This window comes from Anopheles gambiae, chromosome 3 (genome assembly GCF_943734735.2).
Source record: "Anopheles gambiae chromosome 3, idAnoGambNW_F1_1, whole genome shotgun sequence".
NCBI lineage: Eukaryota > Metazoa > Arthropoda > Insecta > Diptera > Culicidae > Anopheles > Anopheles gambiae.
The window spans coordinates 10,933,939-10,951,388 of NC_064602.1; the positions used below are offsets into that span (position 1 = coordinate 10,933,939).

The following is a 17,450-nucleotide window of genomic DNA, read 5'->3' on the forward strand; positions in this document are numbered from 1 at the left end:
AATAAAGTGCATAGAAGGCAGAATATATTGTGGAGTGATCGTATACTACTATCATGATCATGGAAGGAATGTAGCTCAAACAATTGATGATGATAAGTACGGGGTAATGTGGTGTGGTGTAGCCTCTTTGCATAAAGATTAGCTCCCGTAGAGCAGTGTGCCAATCAGTTCTTATCGCCAGCAAATGAAGTCAGTCTTCCTGGAAGTGACATCGACTCTTTGCATTCTTAGGTCACTTATTTGCGTATTGCGAGGGACTGGATGTGAAAAATGCAATCCAACGCTCATCGTTGGAGGGACACCTTATTTGAATTACAGATTGTTCCCTCTCTTCTGTTTGCATGCTGCCATCGCGCGCTGCAGAGCAGCTTTTGAGGAGTTAAAGATAGGGATGATCATCGTTCGGTACGAAGCAAACGACGATCATTCAATTTACACACAGGGAAATATGAGTATTGGTTGGGAAAACGGACTTAAAGTAGCATAACACGTAAAAGCATTTTATTTTCATGGCGAAATAAACGTAGCCCCAGAACAGGTATTAGAGATTCCGGTAATTCGATTGTGAAGGTTGATCACGTCGGTGTCGGAAAGCTTAGAGAACATACTTGGTAGACGGCAGATACTTGTTGTATCCCAGACCGTATCCTCCATAGTTCCACAGTCCATTATCGACGACTTTGGTGGCGACGACGGGAGCGACCAGCTTGTTGTATCCCAGACCGTATCCGCTGACCAGCTTGTTGTATCCCAGACCGTATCCGCTGCTCAGAACTGGAGCGACCAGCTTGTTGTATCCCAGATCGTAGCTGTTATCAACGACCTTGGTGGCCAGCACTGGAGCAACCGACGGGTATTCGACCAATTTCTTCACGGCCGGATAAGAACCGTACAACGATGATGGGTAGGAGTACTTGTCCACCGCTGCTGGGAGACCGTACGACGAGCCATAGACCACCTTCGACACCGGAAGTCCATAGCCGTAGCCGTGCTGGTAGGACAGGACATCATCGTATGGCAGGTAGGACGCCTCCGAGGCAGCGACGAACGCCACTGCCATGATTGCAATGAAGAACTGGAATGAGATAGAAAAATTGGATGAAGATGGATGTTTCTAACGCAATTTCCCAAGAAGCTTACCTTCATTTTGATTTGATTGGTTGGATGTTGTTTTGATAGAAGAGCTGTACGAACACTGATACCAAAACCACAATCGAACGCATCTTATATAGCGCCTCCTACCGGAAGTCCAAAACGAAAGGAAAACTCCGTCGTCAAGGTCAAACAGAAGGCCGGAAAAGCGTCGCGTTTGGCTCGTTATAAAAGCAGACGATCATTGGGACAAACGATCACAGTTCACTTGCAACGTTTTCGCGATCATATCCAATCGATCAACGCACTCAACTGTGACCATGAAGGTGGGTTCAATCGGTCAACTCGGTCAACATTAGGATGATACTGATAAGTTATCATTGGTTCTATTCTTTCTTCTAGGGATTCATCGCGATCGCTGTGTTGGCTCTGGCCACCGTCTCCCAGGGATCATATCTGCCAGCGGTGCAGTCGGTCCTTCCGTACGCCTACAGCTCTGGCCTCCATGGCGTGGGTGCCTATGATGGTCTGGGTCATTACTCGTCGCTCGGTGGACTGGGATACTCGTCCGTGCTGGACCATGGCCTCTCCTACCCGTACTCGGCCGCTCTTCCGTACTCTGTCTACAACAACGGTCTGTATGGAGGATACTACGGTGCCAAGTACGCTCCGACTGTGGTCCAGGCCAACGTGAACACTCTGAAGACGGTCAGCCCGCTGGGTCTATATGGCGGATACTACGGTGCCAAGTACGCCCCAACTGTGGTCCAGGCCAACGTGAACACTCTGAAGACGGTCAGCCCGCTGGGTCTGTATGGCGGATACGGTGTGGAGCACGGATACGGACTCGGCCACGGATACGGCTACGGATACAACAACTACCTCCCAGTCCAGGGTCATGCTGCGAAGTACGTTGCTGCCAACCCAGGAGCCGTCCATGTGGCCCCTCTGCCAGGCCATCTGGTCAACCAGAAGTCGATTGTGGCATAAATGACTGCGATCTCGATCAAATGTATGGGGAATTGTAAATAAATGGAACATTCAACTCAAAATATGATTGTCTTCTACTCATTCTTCTTTGGGACACCTACCATTGTCGATCAAGGCTGCCTGTACTTACTATTGAGCTTAGCTTTCAGTGACTAATTGATGTACGCATAGCAGGATACTCAGACCTACGTATGAGGGTACGGTCCATTTGGGGCTTGAACCCATCACGGGCATGTTGTTAAGTCGTATGAGTTGACGACTGTACCATGCTCATTGGTCTTGTATATTACAGTCGCCTCATTGATCACCTTCATTCTTGGTGCAGCTTCAAGGTTCAGGGACTGCTGGTTGACGGCATGTCCGGCCAGAGGAGCCTCGTGGACGGCGCCACGGTTGGCAGCAACATAGCGAGCCTCCTTCTGGGCGACAACAGCCACGGCAGGCTGAGCGACGACGGTGGCAGCAGGAGCTACGGACACTGGAGCAGCTTCCACCACATCCGAATCAGCGTAGAACGATGGCGCGGAGTAGGCGACTGGAGCTACTGAGGCGACACGGGCATACGAGACGGCTGGGACGGCATAAGAGACGGTTTGCGCAGCATAGGAGTAAGCGGGAGCGGCATAGGAGTAAGCGGGCGCGGCGTACGCGAGAGGGGCCGAAACCACGTACTTCGGAGCCACATTCTGCTGGACTACAGTCATCTGGGGAGCAGAGTACACCACCGGAGCCGGAATGAGGCCGCACTCAGCGACGACGGCCAGAGCCACCATGACTACAGCTGCGATGCACTGATAAGAAAAAGAACCAGAAAACAGGAGTGTTTACTTGAGGACACTTGATGGAGATAAAAATGCCTTTGAATTACCTTCATGATTGCTGGTTAGGGGTTTGAGTTGGATGCTGGTATGCGATCGAGTCGAAGATCGTCCTGATTCTGATTGATACGAGTACAGAGACGCCTTTTATACCAGTAGAAGGAAACACAAACATGAATGTTGTTTCCAAAGTACAACAAAAAATGCAAACCCCAAAATCGCCCCAAACAATACCATACCGCCCCTTCCAAAGCACACAACGAACGATCGAACAAAGAGAACGGGAAACTAACGCTCGCTCAAACAGAATGGCGATCAGCTTGGGTTAACATTCACACGTCATGAATCGGAGCCGGTTTATTAAAACAATATTATCTACATTTACAACACGTATTTGGCAACGGGAGCAGTCGACAGATACTTGTTGTATCCCAGACCGTATCCTCCATAGTTCCACAGTCCATTATCGACGACTTTGGTGGCGACGACGGGAGCGACCAGCTTGTTGTATCCCAGACCATATCCGCTGACCAGCTTGTTGTATCCCAGGCCGTATCCGCTGACCAGCTTGTTGTATCCCAGACCGTATCCGCTGCTCAGAACTGGAGCGACCAGCTTGTTGTATCCCAGATCGTAGCTGTTATCAACGACCTTGGTGGCCAGCACTGGAGCAACCGACGGGTATTCGACCACTTTCTTCACGGCCGGATAGGAACCGTACAACGATGATGGGTAGGAGTACTTGTCCACCGCTGCTGGGAGACCGTACGACGAGCCATAGACCACCTTCGACACCGGAAGTCCATAGCCGTAGCCGTGCTGGTAGGACAGGACATCATCGTATGGCAGGTAGGACGCCTCCGAGGCAGCGACGAACGCCACAGCCATGATTGCAATGAAGAACTGGAATGAGATACAATAATTGAATGAGGATGGATGTTTCTATTGGGATTTCTCAAGAAGCCTACCTTCATTTTGGTTGGATTGGTTGGATGTGTTGTGTTGATAGAAGATCTGTACGAATAATGATACCAAAAACACAATCGAACGCATCATTTATAGCGCCTTCTACCGGAAGTCCAAAACGAAAGGAAAACTCCGTCGTCAAGGTCCAACAGAAGGCCGGAAAAGCGTCGCGTTTGGCTCGTTATAAAAGCAGACGATCAATGGGACAAACGATCACAGTTCACTTGCAACGTTTTCGCGATCATATCCAATCGATCAACGCACTCAACTGTGACCATGAAGGTGAGTTCAATCGATCAATTCGGTCAACATTTGGTTGGTACTGATAAGTTATCATTGGTTCTATTCTTCCTTCCAGGGATTCATCGCGATCGCTGTGTTGGCTCTGGCCACCGTCTCCCAGGGATCATATCTGCCAGCGGTGCAGTCGGTCCTTCCGTACGCCTACAGCTCTGGCCTCCATGGGCTGGGTGCCTATGATGGTCTGGGCCATTACTCGCCATCGCTCGGTGGACTGGGATACTCGTCCGTGCTGGACCATGGCCTCTCCTACCCGTACTCGGCCGCTCTTCCGTACTCTGTCTACAACAACGGTCTGTATGGAGGATACTATGGTGCCAAGTACACCCCAACGGTGGTCCAGGCCAACGTGAACACTCTGAAGACGGTCAGCCCGCTGGCTCTGTATGGCGGATACTACGGCGCCAAGTACGGTCCGACTGTGGTCCAGGCCAACGTGAACACTCTGAAGACGGTCAGCCCGCTAGGTCTGTATGGCGGATACGGTGTGGAGCACGGATACGGTCTCGGTCACGGATACGGCTACGGATACAACAACTACCTCCCAGTCCAGGGTCATGCTGCGAAGTACGTTGCTGCCAACCCGGGAGCCGTCCATGTGGCCCCTCTGCCAGGCCATCTGGTCAACCAGAAGTCGATTGTGGCGTAAATGATTGTGATCTCGATCAAATGTATGTGAAATTGTAAATAAATGCAACTTTAAAATGAAAATTCGTTTTATTTATAAAACTACTAAAATTCCAACATTTTTTAATGAATAGTCGAATGACTCAGGAATAGGACTCCAGAGTTGCAGAGTCGTGGTTTCACTCTGACACTCAGTATAGAAATTTAATCCGAGTCAACATCAGAACCGGAAGTCCGAGTGTATCGAGAGGAGGTCATATGCACCAAACCGAGTTTGTGGTTTAGTACATAGCATAAAAAAATAATATATCCTGGCATGTCTGTAGAACTTCATATCTTGTATTGTCTGAAAACGCCAGCACTCGTCCAGATATTACCGACAAATCATAGCAAATTATTGTTAAAAATCCATCGTAGCCTTAGATTTAGTTGTTTTGGATTTTAATTTACATTCAAATTTGTATGGTTCATTCAAACTCGTATAGACTTATCCGGAACAGGTCGGTCCCATTCCAACTCACCCGTTGTCATCCAGTCCAAACAACCTTTGAGGATTAAAGATTATCCGAACTCATTTGTGTTCGTTATGATCATCAACATTCGTGTAGTTCCACCCAGATTCGTTTGGTGTGAGCTTAGCATGTCGATTAGGATTTGATTCAAAGTCTGATGCAGATTCCAAGAGCAAGACTTGGGGAGATACATGACTCCTCTTGGGCTTATAACAGTGTACAGCAATGGAAAGACAATTTTGGAGACAAAACGTATTTTGAATTAGATGTCCCATTTATTTACAATTCCGATCGATGCATACATTTGATCGAGATCACAGTCATTTACGCCACAATCGACTTCTGGTTGACCAGATGGCCTGGCAGAGGGGCCACATGGACGGCTCCCGGGTTGGCAGCAACGTACTTCGCAGCATGACCCTGGACTGGGAGGTAGTTGTTGTATCCGTAGCCGTATCCGTGACCGAGTCCGTATCCGTGCTCCACACCGTATCCTCCATACAGACCCAGCGGGCTGACCGTTTTCAGAGTGTTCACGTTGGCCTGGACCACAGTTAGGGCGTACTTGGCACCATAGTATCCTCCATACAGACCGTTGTTGTAGACAGAGTACGGAAGAGCGGCCGAGTACGGGTAGGAAAGGCCATGCTCCAGCACCGATGAGTATCCCAGTCCACCGAGCGACGAGTAATGGCCCAGCCCATCATAGGCACCCAGCCCATGGAGGCCAGAGCTGTAGGCGTACGGAAGGACCGACTGCACCGCTGGCAGATATGATCCCTGGGAGACGGTGGCCAGAGCCAACACAGCGATCGCGATGAATCCCTAGAAGAAAGAATAGAACCAATGATAACTTATCAGTACCAACCAATTGTTGACCGAATTGATCGATTGAACCCACCTTCATGGTCACAGTTGAGTGCGTTGATCGATTGGATATGATCGCGAAAACGTTGCAAGTGAACTGTGATCGTTTGTCTCAATGATCGTCTGCTTTTATAACGAGCCAAACGCGACGCTTTTCCGGCCTTCTGTTGGACCTTGACGACGGAGTTTTCCTTTCGTTTTGGACTTCCGGTAGGAGGCGCTATAAAAGATGTGTTCGATTGTGTTTTTGGTATCAATATTCGTACAGCTCTTCTATCAAAACAACATCCAACCAAACCAACTAAAATGAAGGTAGGCTTCTACGGAAATTCCTTTAGAAACATCCATCCTCATTCAGTTCTTCTATCTCATTCCAGTTCTTCATTGCAATCATGGCTGTGGCGTTCGTCGCTGCCTCGGAGGCGTCCTACCTGCCATACGATGATGTCCTGTCCTACCATCACGACTACGGCTATGGACTTCCGGTGTCGAAGGTGGTCTATGGCTCGTCGTACGGTCTCCCAGCAGCGGTGGACAAGTACTCCTACCCATCATCGTTGTACGGTTCCTATCCGGCCGTGAAGAAAGTGGTCGAATACCCGTCGGTTGCTCCAGTGCTAGCCACCAAGGTCGTTGATAACAGCTACGATCTGGGATACAACAAGCTGGTCGCTCCAGTCCTGAGCAGCGGATACGGTCTGGGATACAACAAGCTGGTCGCTCCAGTTCTGAGCAGCGGATACGGTCTGGGATACAACAAGCTGGTCGCTCCCGTCGTCGCCACCAAAGTCGTCGATAATGGACTGTGGAACTATGGAGGATACGGTCTGGGATACAACAAGTATCTGTCGACTGCTCCCGTTGCCAAATACGTGTTGTAAATGTAGATAATATTGTTTTAATAAACCGGCTCCGATTCATGACGTGTGAATGTTAACCCAAGCTGATCGCCATTCTGTTTGAGCGAGCGTTAGTTTCCCGTTCTCTTTGTTCGATCGCTCGGTGTGTGCTTTGGGAGAGATGGTATGGTGCTTTTTGTTTATTTATTTCTAGTCGATTTAATAGGCTAATTTTTTTTTAACACCTAGGAAGCTTTATTGAGGTTTGTGTTTAAAAACCATATCTGTACTCGTATCAATAAGAATCAGAACAATCTTCGACCCGATCGCTTGAAAAATTGAATCCAACGGAAAACAATGATGAAAATTCAAACATTATACCAGCTGCTCGAACACTGCCCGCGACCTACACTGCTCGATTCGGAATGACATTCGAGCAGCTAGCAGGTCCCACGTGCGCCCATCAAAAGTGTGTTGTTTACATACAGAACGGACGGGCGCAGAACGATCCAATCCACACCCGGGCAGGATGAATAACTTTACCGGCTTTTCCGATCTGTGTATTCCAGCGACCCGAACAGAGGACCTTAAACCAATCATTCAGGAAGCGATAGAGTGTAGGTATAGAAAACAAATGCGAAAATAAGTTGCTCTAACATCGACCAAAACTATGCAGTAGGATATAGCAATGTGGCGATCGAGCAAGTAGTGGATGTTACCAAGAGTGCCGTAAACAATCAGGACGTTGTTCCGAAGCCGTTTTGCCTCAAGGAACTAAAGGTAAGATAAAGCTTCAACATCATACTCGCCTAATTAATGAATTTCGCTGTGCATTTTTCCGTCAGGCCGCATTCGGCGGACAGATTCGTCTGCTCAACCGGTTGACCGTCGTGTTCGGCGATGCGACCGTTTCGCTGCTACTGAATCGATCGAACAATATTCGCTGCTACAACCTGATTGCTGCACTGCCCATCTCGGACACCAGCTATCAGTACGCCTGCCAAACGATGACATGTGATATTATAACGTACAACCAGGCATCGATTCACCTGCGCACGACCCGCAACTTTTACTACCTCGCGGTCGATCGGAACATCGCGTTCGAGATAAAGTACAGTCCGGCCATTGTAACGCCGGCGGATCGGAAGCAAACTATCACCCGCGCCCACCGGTACCATATGACGGGCAAGTCGCGGAACGTAATCATCTCCAGCGGCGCTACCAATCCGTTCCAGCTGAGAAGTCCGTACGATATAGCAAATCTGTAAGTAGCAAGCTTGGTTGGTTGGGGCTTGTGCATCTTTATCATATTCGAAAATGGGACTAATTCACTGTACGTCTTTCCAGGGGACTGATTTTTGGGCTGACGGAAGAGAAGTCAAAGGAAGCGATCCGCGGTGTCCCGAACCGGACACTGCTGTCGGCCGAGGGCCGCAGATTAGGCAAGGCGGGTGTGGTGATTGCGCGCCGCGAACCTAACCGTGACGATAGTGATGATTATTCTGACTCCGAGCTGGAAGAAGACATCAGCGACGATGAGAACGGCGACGCGGAACACGAGAAGGATGTCAACATGGACGATCACGATGAAACGGACGAGGATGTCGATGCGGATGCTGAAACCAAGCGTCCACCGAAAAAGATGGCTAAACATTAAGAAAAAAAAAGGGAAATAAATGAAATAACACGCGGAATGCACACATTCAACGGCATATTCAATTTGCACACCGGGCTCCGTTTACACACCGGCTGCTTCGATACTTCGTTCGATCCGATTCGCGGTTGAGCGTGTGTGCGTGTGGCTTCTGGGACATGCGCGCACACACGCTCATCGAAGCGCACAGTGAAGCAGCAGCAGCAGCAGCAGCAGGCATCGAGCCCGTTTTCGCGACGCACACATCATCATTCTTCACTAGTCGGTTCACGCTCCGGTCGAGGTGAACGCGCTCTCCGTGTCGGTGACACACACACGGGGCAGAAGTGACTACTTTCTGCACAAAAGTTTCATCGTTTCATTGTGCGTGGAACAGAGGGAACCAGCAGTGGAACACTTTTCGTTTCGTTAGTTTTTTGCGTGTGCGTGCGCGGCGAACAATTTACGAACCTATAGCCTAGCCGCCGCCGCCGCCGCCATCGCCCATCAGCATAACTTTTGGGGTAAGTTCTAGGAGTGAAATGAAGTGAAGTGTGTGCTGTGTGGGGGAAAACGAAGCGAGAAGAAGTGGGCATTCGTACATCGCAGCGCTAGGGGGGTAGTGAAAAAAGATCTGGATGTGAATTTTCATGCAGTGTAATTGTGTAGCGACTGTGTGTACATTAGTTGTGTGGTGTGCAGCTAAAAGTGATCAATTTCGATATTCTAATTAGATTTCAAACTCTTGACATCGGCAAATGAAGCGAAAAAAGGAAGCCTGGCTTTTTTCATTCGTGGCGGTGAAGAAGAGGTAGAAGAGTAGAAAACTTGAATACGCGCACACACACACACGCCAGCACAAGCACATACTTTCGGGACGCAGTGCGAAAGAGAGAAGCAGCAGCAGCGTACAACACACAATCACAACTCACACAAGTAGGCGAGAGCGAGAGCAGCAGCAGCAGCGCCGCCACCGTGCAAACAGCAAAGTGTGAGCAGCAAGCGAGCGCACGCCAAGAAAAGAGCGAGCAAGAGAGAGAGAGAGAGAGAGCGAACGGCCAGATAAAAATCGTATCGATGAGAAGAAACAAAATGGAGGTGTTTTTTAATGGGTGAGGATCGTCTTTTTTTGCGGAGGTGCGTGTGCTTCGTGTGTGCCTTTAAGAAATTGGAAGCCGGCGCGCGTGATTTCCCTCCCCCCGTTGCTGGTGGAATACCGCGTGTGTGTGTTTTTCCTGCACGATACCGTGCATTTCTTCTTCCCCTTTTTCTATCGTGAAAGTGCGTGTGGTGTGTTTTTGCCAACCCGGCCCAATCGTCCACCGAAGAAATGTCGCGTGCCATTGTTTTGGATCGATGTCGAACGAAATAGGGACAACGTGTGCGTGTGTGTGTTTTGTGTAGAAAAGTTTTCCCTGAAAACACTGTGCGGGTATGGAAATTGCTTCCGTTTTTGGTTTTTCGTGGATAGTTTTTTTTTGTTTTTCATACGCTCTGGTGCGCGCAGTGAGAAGGGGTGTGTGATTTTTGATATTGTAGTTGGCCAGTTCGCAACGCCCTCTATGTGTGGGCCTCGTACACCGTACACGGGCCAAAATGTGTATGTGTGTGTGTGTGTGCATATGCAGAAAAGATGTCGTGCTTGTAATTGTTCGCTTGTTCGCTTAATTTTCTTTGCGCTTACAAGACGCGTCGAGATTGTCCCGTCCGTATAATCCGCGTGCGTGTGTGTGTGTGTAGTGATGACTATGTGTGTGGAGCGAAGAACCGAGGTAGCAAGATTACGGATTGTGTGCTAGAATAAGAAGACGCAAAAGAAAACGTTCCTTTTCTCCTCACCAACTTTGGCCGTCTGTCGTGTCGTCATATCATCATCGTCATCTAGTGAATTGAATTGGCCCCAGAGTGTGCTTTGATTTGTAGTTTCGTTGTGTGTGAGAGCCCTTTAAACAGCTTTTTTTTAATTCATTTTATTCATGGATTTGTGATTTTTTCCTCTCTTTGTAAAGAAAATACAATCGTGTAGCGATCAGAAAAGGGGCTGGTCTGGTATACGCGTATAGGTGTACGTTTGTGTGTTTGCGATAATATGCAGAATCCCCCGGAAGCATTATGAGGGAATTAAGTAAAATTTAAAACAAACAAACGACGATTCACAATCGAACGAAAATGACTGATTGTCATGGAAATACATGATACGCTTTAAGAAAAATGCATTATTTGGAGTTATGATACCTCCAATATCTCCTACACCTCCGTTTGCTAATTGCATCCACCTTACCCTACGTGAGAAATGTTTAATCTTATTGTATTTAAAATTATTTAACATTCGAACCAATACGGTTATTGATAATCAAAGCAACCTTTGCACCAAATCGCTGCCCCCGGTCAATCGACCTTTTTTTCTCCAACATTCAAAATTAACAACCTCGCAACGACAATGACGACAATGATGGGGGGTGTATGTTGGCTATCAAAGATGGTGGATTTTCCGCATCAGTTCGATCGTGTGCGCGGAATGAGTGTTTTGCTTCAATTGCAATTAACAGTGTGGTCATGGTGTGGTAGTGGTGGTATTAGTGCTGGTGGTGATGGTTGCGTTAATGCTCTAAAAAGGGTCGCCAACACCCTCCGCCCATATCCCCCTTGCTTCTGCTACCTTTTGCTTGCGTACCTTCTCTTTCACTGTTGGCTGTCCCGCACCCGCATCGCGAAAATAAAGAAAAAATGGTACAAGCTGTGGCGCGGCTGAACCGGAAAGCGATGTAGTACACACGGAACCCCCGAACTCTTCAACACACGTTCATGTATTGGGGAGGGGGTGTGGTGGAAGGCGAAAGAATGGAAGAGGGGGGCATAAAAGACACACGCGAAAGAAAGCATCGAATGCGCGCGTGAGAGATAGATGCAAAGAAGAGGCGAGCGAACAAACAAAAATGCAGAAGAATCCTAAAGGTGTGTGTGCATTTCGAAGGTGGTACTTCTGTGTGTCAAGCCGGGTGTGTGTGTGTGTGTGTGTGTGTGTGTGTGTGTGTGTGTGTGTGTGTGTGTGTGTGTGTGTGTGTGTGTGTGTGTGTGTGTGTGTGTGTGTGTGAGTTTAGTGTGGGAAGCAAGAATGGGGCGCTGTGGTGAGAAAAGAGTGTGGTGTGAGCAAGAGCGAAACGGGGCATCGATTGTGCGTCTCGTGCGCGCGCTAGTCGCAAAACACAAACGAGAGCTGCTGTCGTTTTCGAACGACGATTAATGGCAATGATTGAAACTGCTCGAATCGATGTTTTCATCGATGGTTTGCATTTTTTAAAAAAAAAAGAGTTTTTTTTTGTTTATTATAACGACGATTGTTTTTGGCTTACCTAAACTGTTTCTTTTATTTGTGAGCACCTGAAATTTAACTAATTTTACATGATTGTTGGTTGAATAGTTTGGCAGCTTTTTGATACAATTATGCATTTAATTGTACTTAATCATAATGAAGGTTGGACCTTAAAAATGTATTGGTATTCAAGATTAAGGAGCTCAGGTTTGCATGCTGTGTTAAACAAATGTTTATCAATTATTTAAAAATATCAATTATAAGCCATGTGTGTTGACATATGATTATCATTTTGTGTGTGGGCCTTTGATCGATTTTGTGTAGCTCGAATGTCCTAATCCTGTCTCACATCTGTACGGTGAGGATATTCACTTCTCATCATCGTGTTGAATGAGATGCAATGAGATGAAGTCTTATCTATCTCACGTGTCTCTCACGTTTGGCATTTGTTCGATTTCTTTTCATCCATGGTCGATCTCATTCACTCATCTATCTTGCTCCCTCATACAACGCTCACAAATACACACACACACGAGCTCAAACACATATTCCTTTTACCTTCTGTTTACCGGCGTGTGTGGCTTGCTATTCGGTGGCGACGCGTTGTGGCGGACAAGCGAATCAAATGCTTGTGTGGTGTACAGCCAGCAAAGAAGGAAGAGCAAAGAAGACAAACACACACACACACACACACACACAATGCGTCTGTGTGCAGAACAATACACGAGCCATAATGTTTTAAAGTTGATTTTCTGTGTTAAATCTTTTAAAGGCAACAAATAATTCAAACACTCTGCTGCTTTAATATTACATTTTGCATCGATGAAGGTGGGACATTTTTAGACCCCTTTCTCACTAGTGTTGTTGGCCTATCTTTCCCACTCCTATCACTAGACGCGCGCTGCTCCGTGTTCCACCTGCGTGTATGTATCGGCACGCTTCGAGGTTTCCTAGCGCATACCGGTTTCTTGTTTCTTTCTTTACTTTTTATTGTTCATTATCGTCTTCTGAATACGAAATGAAAGCGGTTGCTGGATGAGATGGACAGAGAGAGAGAGAAAGAGAGGGAACAAAACTCGATTGGCTGTAAAGTGAGGCTTGTTAGTTTAAAGTGTTGCTAATTTAATAGTGTGGTTTGGTACACACCGCTTCATCTTGGTGATGATGATGTACAACCATTTCCACATGTTCAAGCACCTCTTGTCGCTTGTTAGTTGGTGCTGTAGATTGAATAAAAGGTGAAATGGTGCGTTCGTATTCATTTTGCTTTGAAATGTTAGTATGTTGTCGATTGATGATTTTAACGCACGGGTTGGGATTAAAATGAGAATTTAAAGACTGATTGTGTAATTATAAACCTTCTTGGACCGTTGACAACGTAACAGAGCATGCTTGCAAAAGGAAGGGGGGAGAAAAGTGGAGTAATTCTACGACGACGACGATGATGACGATGGCGAAGAAGAACGGCCTCGGGAACAGGAGAAGAGATGAATATCAAAAGAGAAAACGAGAGCGGAGCGCGCGCGCGTTAAATCAATGATCAATTGTGCTGCTGTCAACTACTGCGCCAACCGTTTTCGAGTGAAGTCGAAATAGCGTAATAAAAAGGGTTTTGTGTGTGGTTGCACTGGCTGTTTCGCTTGCGCGCGCGCGCGTGTGTGTAGCAGTGGTGTGGTGTAGGAACCAAAGACGACGGTGACGCCCGACACGAGACATCTCCATATTTGCACGAGCGTAGCAATAGGCCCAAACGCGGTCGAGAGTGACAAAATCAAATGACATGTCTCGCTGACGGTGGGAAGTGGACACTAGCTCCTCTAGCGAGCGTTGGTGGCTGCTGCCGTTCCCTGGGCCTCCGCCAGATATCGACGGGGGTCAGCCCAATCCCGGTGTGGTGGACCTCATTTCTCGTTTCAAACTCAACCAGCTCAAAGCCAACTACTCCCCGTGTATATGATGATTTCGCATTTTCGGTGTTGTGTACTCTCCCCGACGAAGAGTGAATTAGTACGTGCGTGTAACGAGCTCGAATTATTACCGGGCCCATGAGTGCTGTCTGTGGGGGACTCTCAAGATGATGCTGATCGGTGTTTCGATCGCGTTCGTTAATTCGAGTAGCTGCTCGATTGATATTCAAAATACATGCTCTAAAGGTAAGCTAATTTCAAATATTCGTAGAAGTAATTTTTTATGGCTTTGATATTTATTTATGCCAATAACAGTAGTCGTCGTAGCAGTAGTACATTGTACATTGTGTTACTAAAATAACAATCACAGGATTTTCATAAAATAATGACTATAAAGGTACAAAATGGCTCGTATAAACTTCAATTTGATTTATAGATGCTACATGGGAAATAATTAATATTCCAACCACTCGAATGTTCCTACTTTTGTTCGTCGTCCCCTGTAGTAGAATACATTTACAGGCCTTTCATTAATGGCCGAGATATGGTAAATTATTATTTGTTCGATTGTGGGGAAGGTGTGCTGCGCTGTGTGTCGACGACGACGACGACGAAATCGATGGTTTTTGCTTCGGCTACGCGACCTGTGCTGTGGACATGTTTGCCGTCTGTGTGTTTCCGTTCGATTCATTCTCTCTTACCTTCGTTATTGCTGCTGCTGCTGGTGGTTCTTTAGATAGGCGTCATCCTTTCCTAGGTCGGCAGCAGCTATTGCCCGAGCACTCGCGAGTTTGTTTTATCTCCCGTTTACGCTCATGTTTATGCACACATCATCCATCCGTCCGTTGGCGGCGGTGGCGGCGGTGTACGAATTTCCTTTGCTGCCCATTTCTGGCGTATGATGTGTCTCCACGTTCTCGCGCTCCGATATTCGTGTTCGCTCCTGTGCTGTGTGTCGTTTGGCGTTGCTGCTGCTCTCTGCAACATGATCCCTTCAGCTTCGCTTTTTTTTTGCTGTTCTCTACTTGTACTTTGCTGGCTTTAACCGGCGGCTCCCTCGCACGGTCAGGTCAAGCGGATCTCTGTACGGGGAGGGCAGGAGGGAAATGTGACTGTTGCGACGTGTTTGCGAGATGAAGGAGAAGAATACAGATACCTCATGGAACTACTTGTTCTAGATGCTTCCTGTGTGGTGTGTAATTGACGGGTCTCTGCTCGCTGTTCTGACTTTCGTTCCTGTTTCGAGCATATTCTTGCAATATTATATTGAGTAATTAAATAGGATTTTTTTGCTTTGCAAATAATACATCAAGGAACAGGATAGCCATTACCACTCGGCATGCCATTTTTCAATGAAACATTTTGATATTTTTGCTACATAATATCAGGTTTTCATCAGTATCTTTGTATCCATATTTATGTCTCTGAATTCTTCCATACTTTCAGATAATCTTTCAACATGTCAACCAGCAATTAGTACGTCTAACAGCGCTAGTTTTGCAGCTGAATATCATTGAATGTTGCATATGATGTAGGTGTAGAACTCTTCCTCAAGTAGAGGTAGATCTGTTGCATTCAAGTATATGAAAACCGTCCTCAGATCGTCGGTTGTATCAAGAACTTAATAGTGATAGGAGATTATGTTGGGAATGAAGGAATGCTGCAGCTATGAATCAGAATGTAACCGTTGATATCGATGCTTCGGTCATATGACATCACGGCGTGCTCAACCTTAACCACCGACGAGTCAAACAATACGGAAACTGGCAGAACCTTCGATGATTTGTGCGCTTAATGGAGCGGAACCGATGTTTTCTACATGATATGGTCGTTGAAATAATTGTACACTTACAACAACAAGTTCAAACTGAAATTGTCGTCATACGATGACGATTCCAAGCAAAACTAAGACATACAATTTCAGAACATGGCATTCGGGAACCCGGGCAGGCGTACATTTTTCAAGTATCGTTTATAATTGACCTGCTGGTTGGGACGAGCGAATCCAAAAATCGCTCTCTGTCTTGTACCTTTAGCACGAAACAAAGATGGCCGATTGGCAGCAGGGGCGCGAGCACAAAATGCAAGGCCATCTGCGCGCGTGTGTTTTTAAGCTGCTTCTTTCGCTTACCCCGGCCGCTGCTGTATACGGCCTGCTGTTGCTGCAACACGGTGACAGTTAACGGCGGTGCCAAACCGCAGCGGGCGAGAGTTTAGCCGTTGCCGCCGCCGCGATTGGCTATTCTTTATTCCTGCTCGCCTGCTCTGCTCTGTTATGTTGGCTGCCATGAATTCGATGTATTTGTGTGTATGTGCCGTAGGCGCAAAACAACACAGAAGTTTGAATAATTGCTACTGACGCGAGAGATAGAGAGAAAGAGAGAGAAGCGAAGGTGATTATGGTGTTGGCGAACGAAGGTGGTGTCGTCTGGCTGGTGCTATTCTTATTCCAGATATATTCCAAGTGTCAGCAAAGAAAAGGTTCTCCTGCTGGCATTATAGACGGAAGAAGCGCGCCCCCCGCCTGCCTGCCGGCCTGCTTTGGCAGATGTCATCAGAACTGGTATCGATTGGTTCCAGGTGGGATGTGTGTTGTATGTGCCCGTGTGTGCAGAAGCAAATCTCGATACACGTTTCCCTTTTAAAGAGATACTGGTGGTTGGTACGGATGAGTTAAAATGAACCTTTTTGGGTATAATGATCTCTGCTGGGAAGGAGAAGAAATGCCCTGAGAGAGGGCCACACTATTGCTACGGGAGCGGATTCTCTCTTTCTCTTTTGCTTGGTCTCTCTCTCTCTCTACTTAGTTGTTCCCCCAGCGACGACGACGACGACGACTACCCGTTTGCCAATCGATGGTGGAGTACACCAAGCCCCGAAAGCACTTATTCCAATTCTCTAATTACGGTCTGCATGATCGCCTCCCCTTATGCTGCCACCACACCACCTTTCGCGGATGGGTTTCCTGTAATGTAGCGTGTGTGTGTGTGTGTGAGAGAGAGAGTGTGTGCGTGTTCATCCCCTAGAAGAAAAAGGCAAATGTAAGAGACAACGGCAACGACGGCGACGGGTGCTGAAAATTGTAGCTCTCCGCAAAGTGGCGTTGCGGGCGTAAAAGAAGCAGCTAAAGAAAGAAGCATTTGAATATTGGATGGAAAGGGCATGGAAAGGAGGAGGAAGTTGGAGGGTGGGGGAAGCAGGAAATCTATGCTGATCTTGTGTACACACAACACACAGCCAGCCAGCCGCCGCCGCCGCCGCCGCCGGGTCAATAAGAAGATACCGGCGGCCGACGGGTGAATGGTCGGTCGGTCGGTATGTAATTCCTGCGCATGTGTGTTAGTGCAATGCACAGTGACAGCAAAGAGGGTGTATGTGTGTGGTTGTAGCATCGTTTCGGTCACACTATCTTTCGCTCTCGCTACAGGCGGGAGGGAGATGCAAAGGCATAGGAAAAAACACCGATATCACGCACACACTGGCACGCGCCAAAGGTGACGCTTACGTACGGTGTGCTGTTGCTGTGTGTGTGTGTGCGTGCCCACGTCGCTATGACGGGCGGCAGGTTTTTGATGATTTGTTGTAC

General features: G+C 47.5%; 9 protein-coding genes across 19 annotated transcripts in view; 5 read left to right on the forward strand and 4 right to left on the reverse strand.

The window, feature by feature from the left end:
• Nucleotides 1-473: 473 nt before the first annotated feature.
• LOC4578417 (uncharacterized) lies at nucleotides 474-1,231 on the reverse strand. Its single transcript, XM_001237869.2, has 2 exons — nucleotides 1,141-1,231; nucleotides 474-1,075 (listed from the first exon to the last, which is right to left on the reverse strand). The coding sequence occupies exons 1-2, from the start codon at nucleotides 1,144-1,146 to the stop codon at nucleotides 596-598; spliced, it is 486 nt and encodes a 161-aa protein (XP_001237870.1). The 5' UTR covers nucleotides 1,147-1,231; the 3' UTR covers nucleotides 474-595.
• LOC3292496 (uncharacterized) lies at nucleotides 1,008-2,144 on the forward strand. The gene is made up of 2 exons (XM_560814.6): nucleotides 1,008-1,418; nucleotides 1,495-2,144. Exons 1-2 carry the CDS (start codon nucleotides 1,413-1,415, stop codon nucleotides 2,080-2,082), a joined length of 594 nt encoding a protein of 197 aa, XP_560814.5. The 5' UTR covers nucleotides 1,008-1,412; the 3' UTR covers nucleotides 2,083-2,144.
• A 147-nt stretch (nucleotides 2,145-2,291) lies between these two features.
• On the reverse strand, nucleotides 2,292-3,059 carry LOC5668392 (cuticle protein 38). The gene is made up of 2 exons (XM_061658186.1): nucleotides 2,951-3,059; nucleotides 2,292-2,873 (listed from the first exon to the last, which is right to left on the reverse strand). Exons 1-2 carry the CDS (start codon nucleotides 2,954-2,956, stop codon nucleotides 2,307-2,309), a joined length of 573 nt encoding a protein of 190 aa, XP_061514170.1. The 5' UTR covers nucleotides 2,957-3,059; the 3' UTR covers nucleotides 2,292-2,306.
• Nucleotides 3,060-3,220: 161 nt separating this feature from the next.
• Nucleotides 3,221-3,940, reverse strand: LOC133393383 (uncharacterized). The gene is made up of 2 exons (XM_061658187.1): nucleotides 3,869-3,940; nucleotides 3,221-3,803 (listed from the first exon to the last, which is right to left on the reverse strand). The coding sequence occupies exons 1-2, from the start codon at nucleotides 3,872-3,874 to the stop codon at nucleotides 3,282-3,284; spliced, it is 528 nt and encodes a 175-aa protein (XP_061514171.1). The 5' UTR covers nucleotides 3,875-3,940; the 3' UTR covers nucleotides 3,221-3,281.
• A 62-nt stretch (nucleotides 3,941-4,002) lies between these two features.
• Nucleotides 4,003-4,877, forward strand: LOC3291726 (shematrin-like protein 1). The gene is made up of 2 exons (XM_554964.2): nucleotides 4,003-4,148; nucleotides 4,225-4,877. Exons 1-2 carry the CDS (start codon nucleotides 4,143-4,145, stop codon nucleotides 4,813-4,815), a joined length of 597 nt encoding a protein of 198 aa, XP_554964.2. The 5' UTR covers nucleotides 4,003-4,142; the 3' UTR covers nucleotides 4,816-4,877.
• A 702-nt stretch (nucleotides 4,878-5,579) lies between these two features.
• On the reverse strand, nucleotides 5,580-6,323 carry LOC5668209 (glycine-rich protein). The gene is made up of 2 exons (XM_001688922.2): nucleotides 6,207-6,323; nucleotides 5,580-6,130 (listed from the first exon to the last, which is right to left on the reverse strand). The coding sequence occupies exons 1-2, from the start codon at nucleotides 6,210-6,212 to the stop codon at nucleotides 5,630-5,632; spliced, it is 507 nt and encodes a 168-aa protein (XP_001688974.2). The 5' UTR covers nucleotides 6,213-6,323; the 3' UTR covers nucleotides 5,580-5,629.
• Nucleotides 6,324-6,393: 70 nt separating this feature from the next.
• Nucleotides 6,394-7,114, forward strand: LOC133393384 (uncharacterized). Its single transcript, XM_061658188.1, has 2 exons — nucleotides 6,394-6,484; nucleotides 6,550-7,114. The coding sequence occupies exons 1-2, from the start codon at nucleotides 6,479-6,481 to the stop codon at nucleotides 7,051-7,053; spliced, it is 510 nt and encodes a 169-aa protein (XP_061514172.1). The 5' UTR covers nucleotides 6,394-6,478; the 3' UTR covers nucleotides 7,054-7,114.
• Nucleotides 7,115-7,467: 353 nt separating this feature from the next.
• On the forward strand, nucleotides 7,468-8,713 carry LOC1277497 (ribonuclease P protein subunit p30). Its single transcript, XM_316963.5, has 4 exons — nucleotides 7,468-7,628; nucleotides 7,688-7,791; nucleotides 7,857-8,275; nucleotides 8,359-8,713. Exons 1-4 carry the CDS (start codon nucleotides 7,541-7,543, stop codon nucleotides 8,666-8,668), a joined length of 921 nt encoding a protein of 306 aa, XP_316963.4. The 5' UTR covers nucleotides 7,468-7,540; the 3' UTR covers nucleotides 8,669-8,713.
• A 95-nt stretch (nucleotides 8,714-8,808) lies between these two features.
• The window catches only part of LOC1277495 (uncharacterized), a 65,458-nt gene continuing 56,816 nt past the window's right edge, over nucleotides 8,809-17,450 (forward strand). For 7 of the 11 annotated variants that reach the window (XM_061656932.1, XM_061656941.1, XM_061656945.1 and 4 more), the window contains exon 1: nucleotides 8,809-9,168. The gene's annotated coding sequence lies outside the window, so the exon portion shown is untranslated. Of the gene's footprint in view, nucleotides 10,077-13,884; nucleotides 14,111-17,450 lie in introns of all 11 variants that reach the window. The other 4 variants (XM_061656939.1, XM_061656935.1, XM_061656937.1 and 1 more) reach the window with 4 other exon arrangements.

What these genes read in the sequence shown, in the direction of transcription:
- LOC1277497 (XM_316963.5), top strand. Translation starts at nt 7,541, where the DNA reads ATGAATAACTTTACCGGCTTTTCCGATCTGTGTATTCCAGCGACCCGA. An exon ending in CATTCAGGAAGCGATAGAGT is followed by an intron (nt 7,629 to 7,687) that starts GTAGGTATAGAA and finishes AAAACTATGCAG; the next exon opens with TAGGATATAGCAATGTGGCG. An exon ending in CCGTACGATATAGCAAATCT is followed by an intron (nt 8,276 to 8,358) that starts GTAAGTAGCAAG and finishes ACGTCTTTCCAG; the next exon opens with GGGACTGATTTTTGGGCTGA.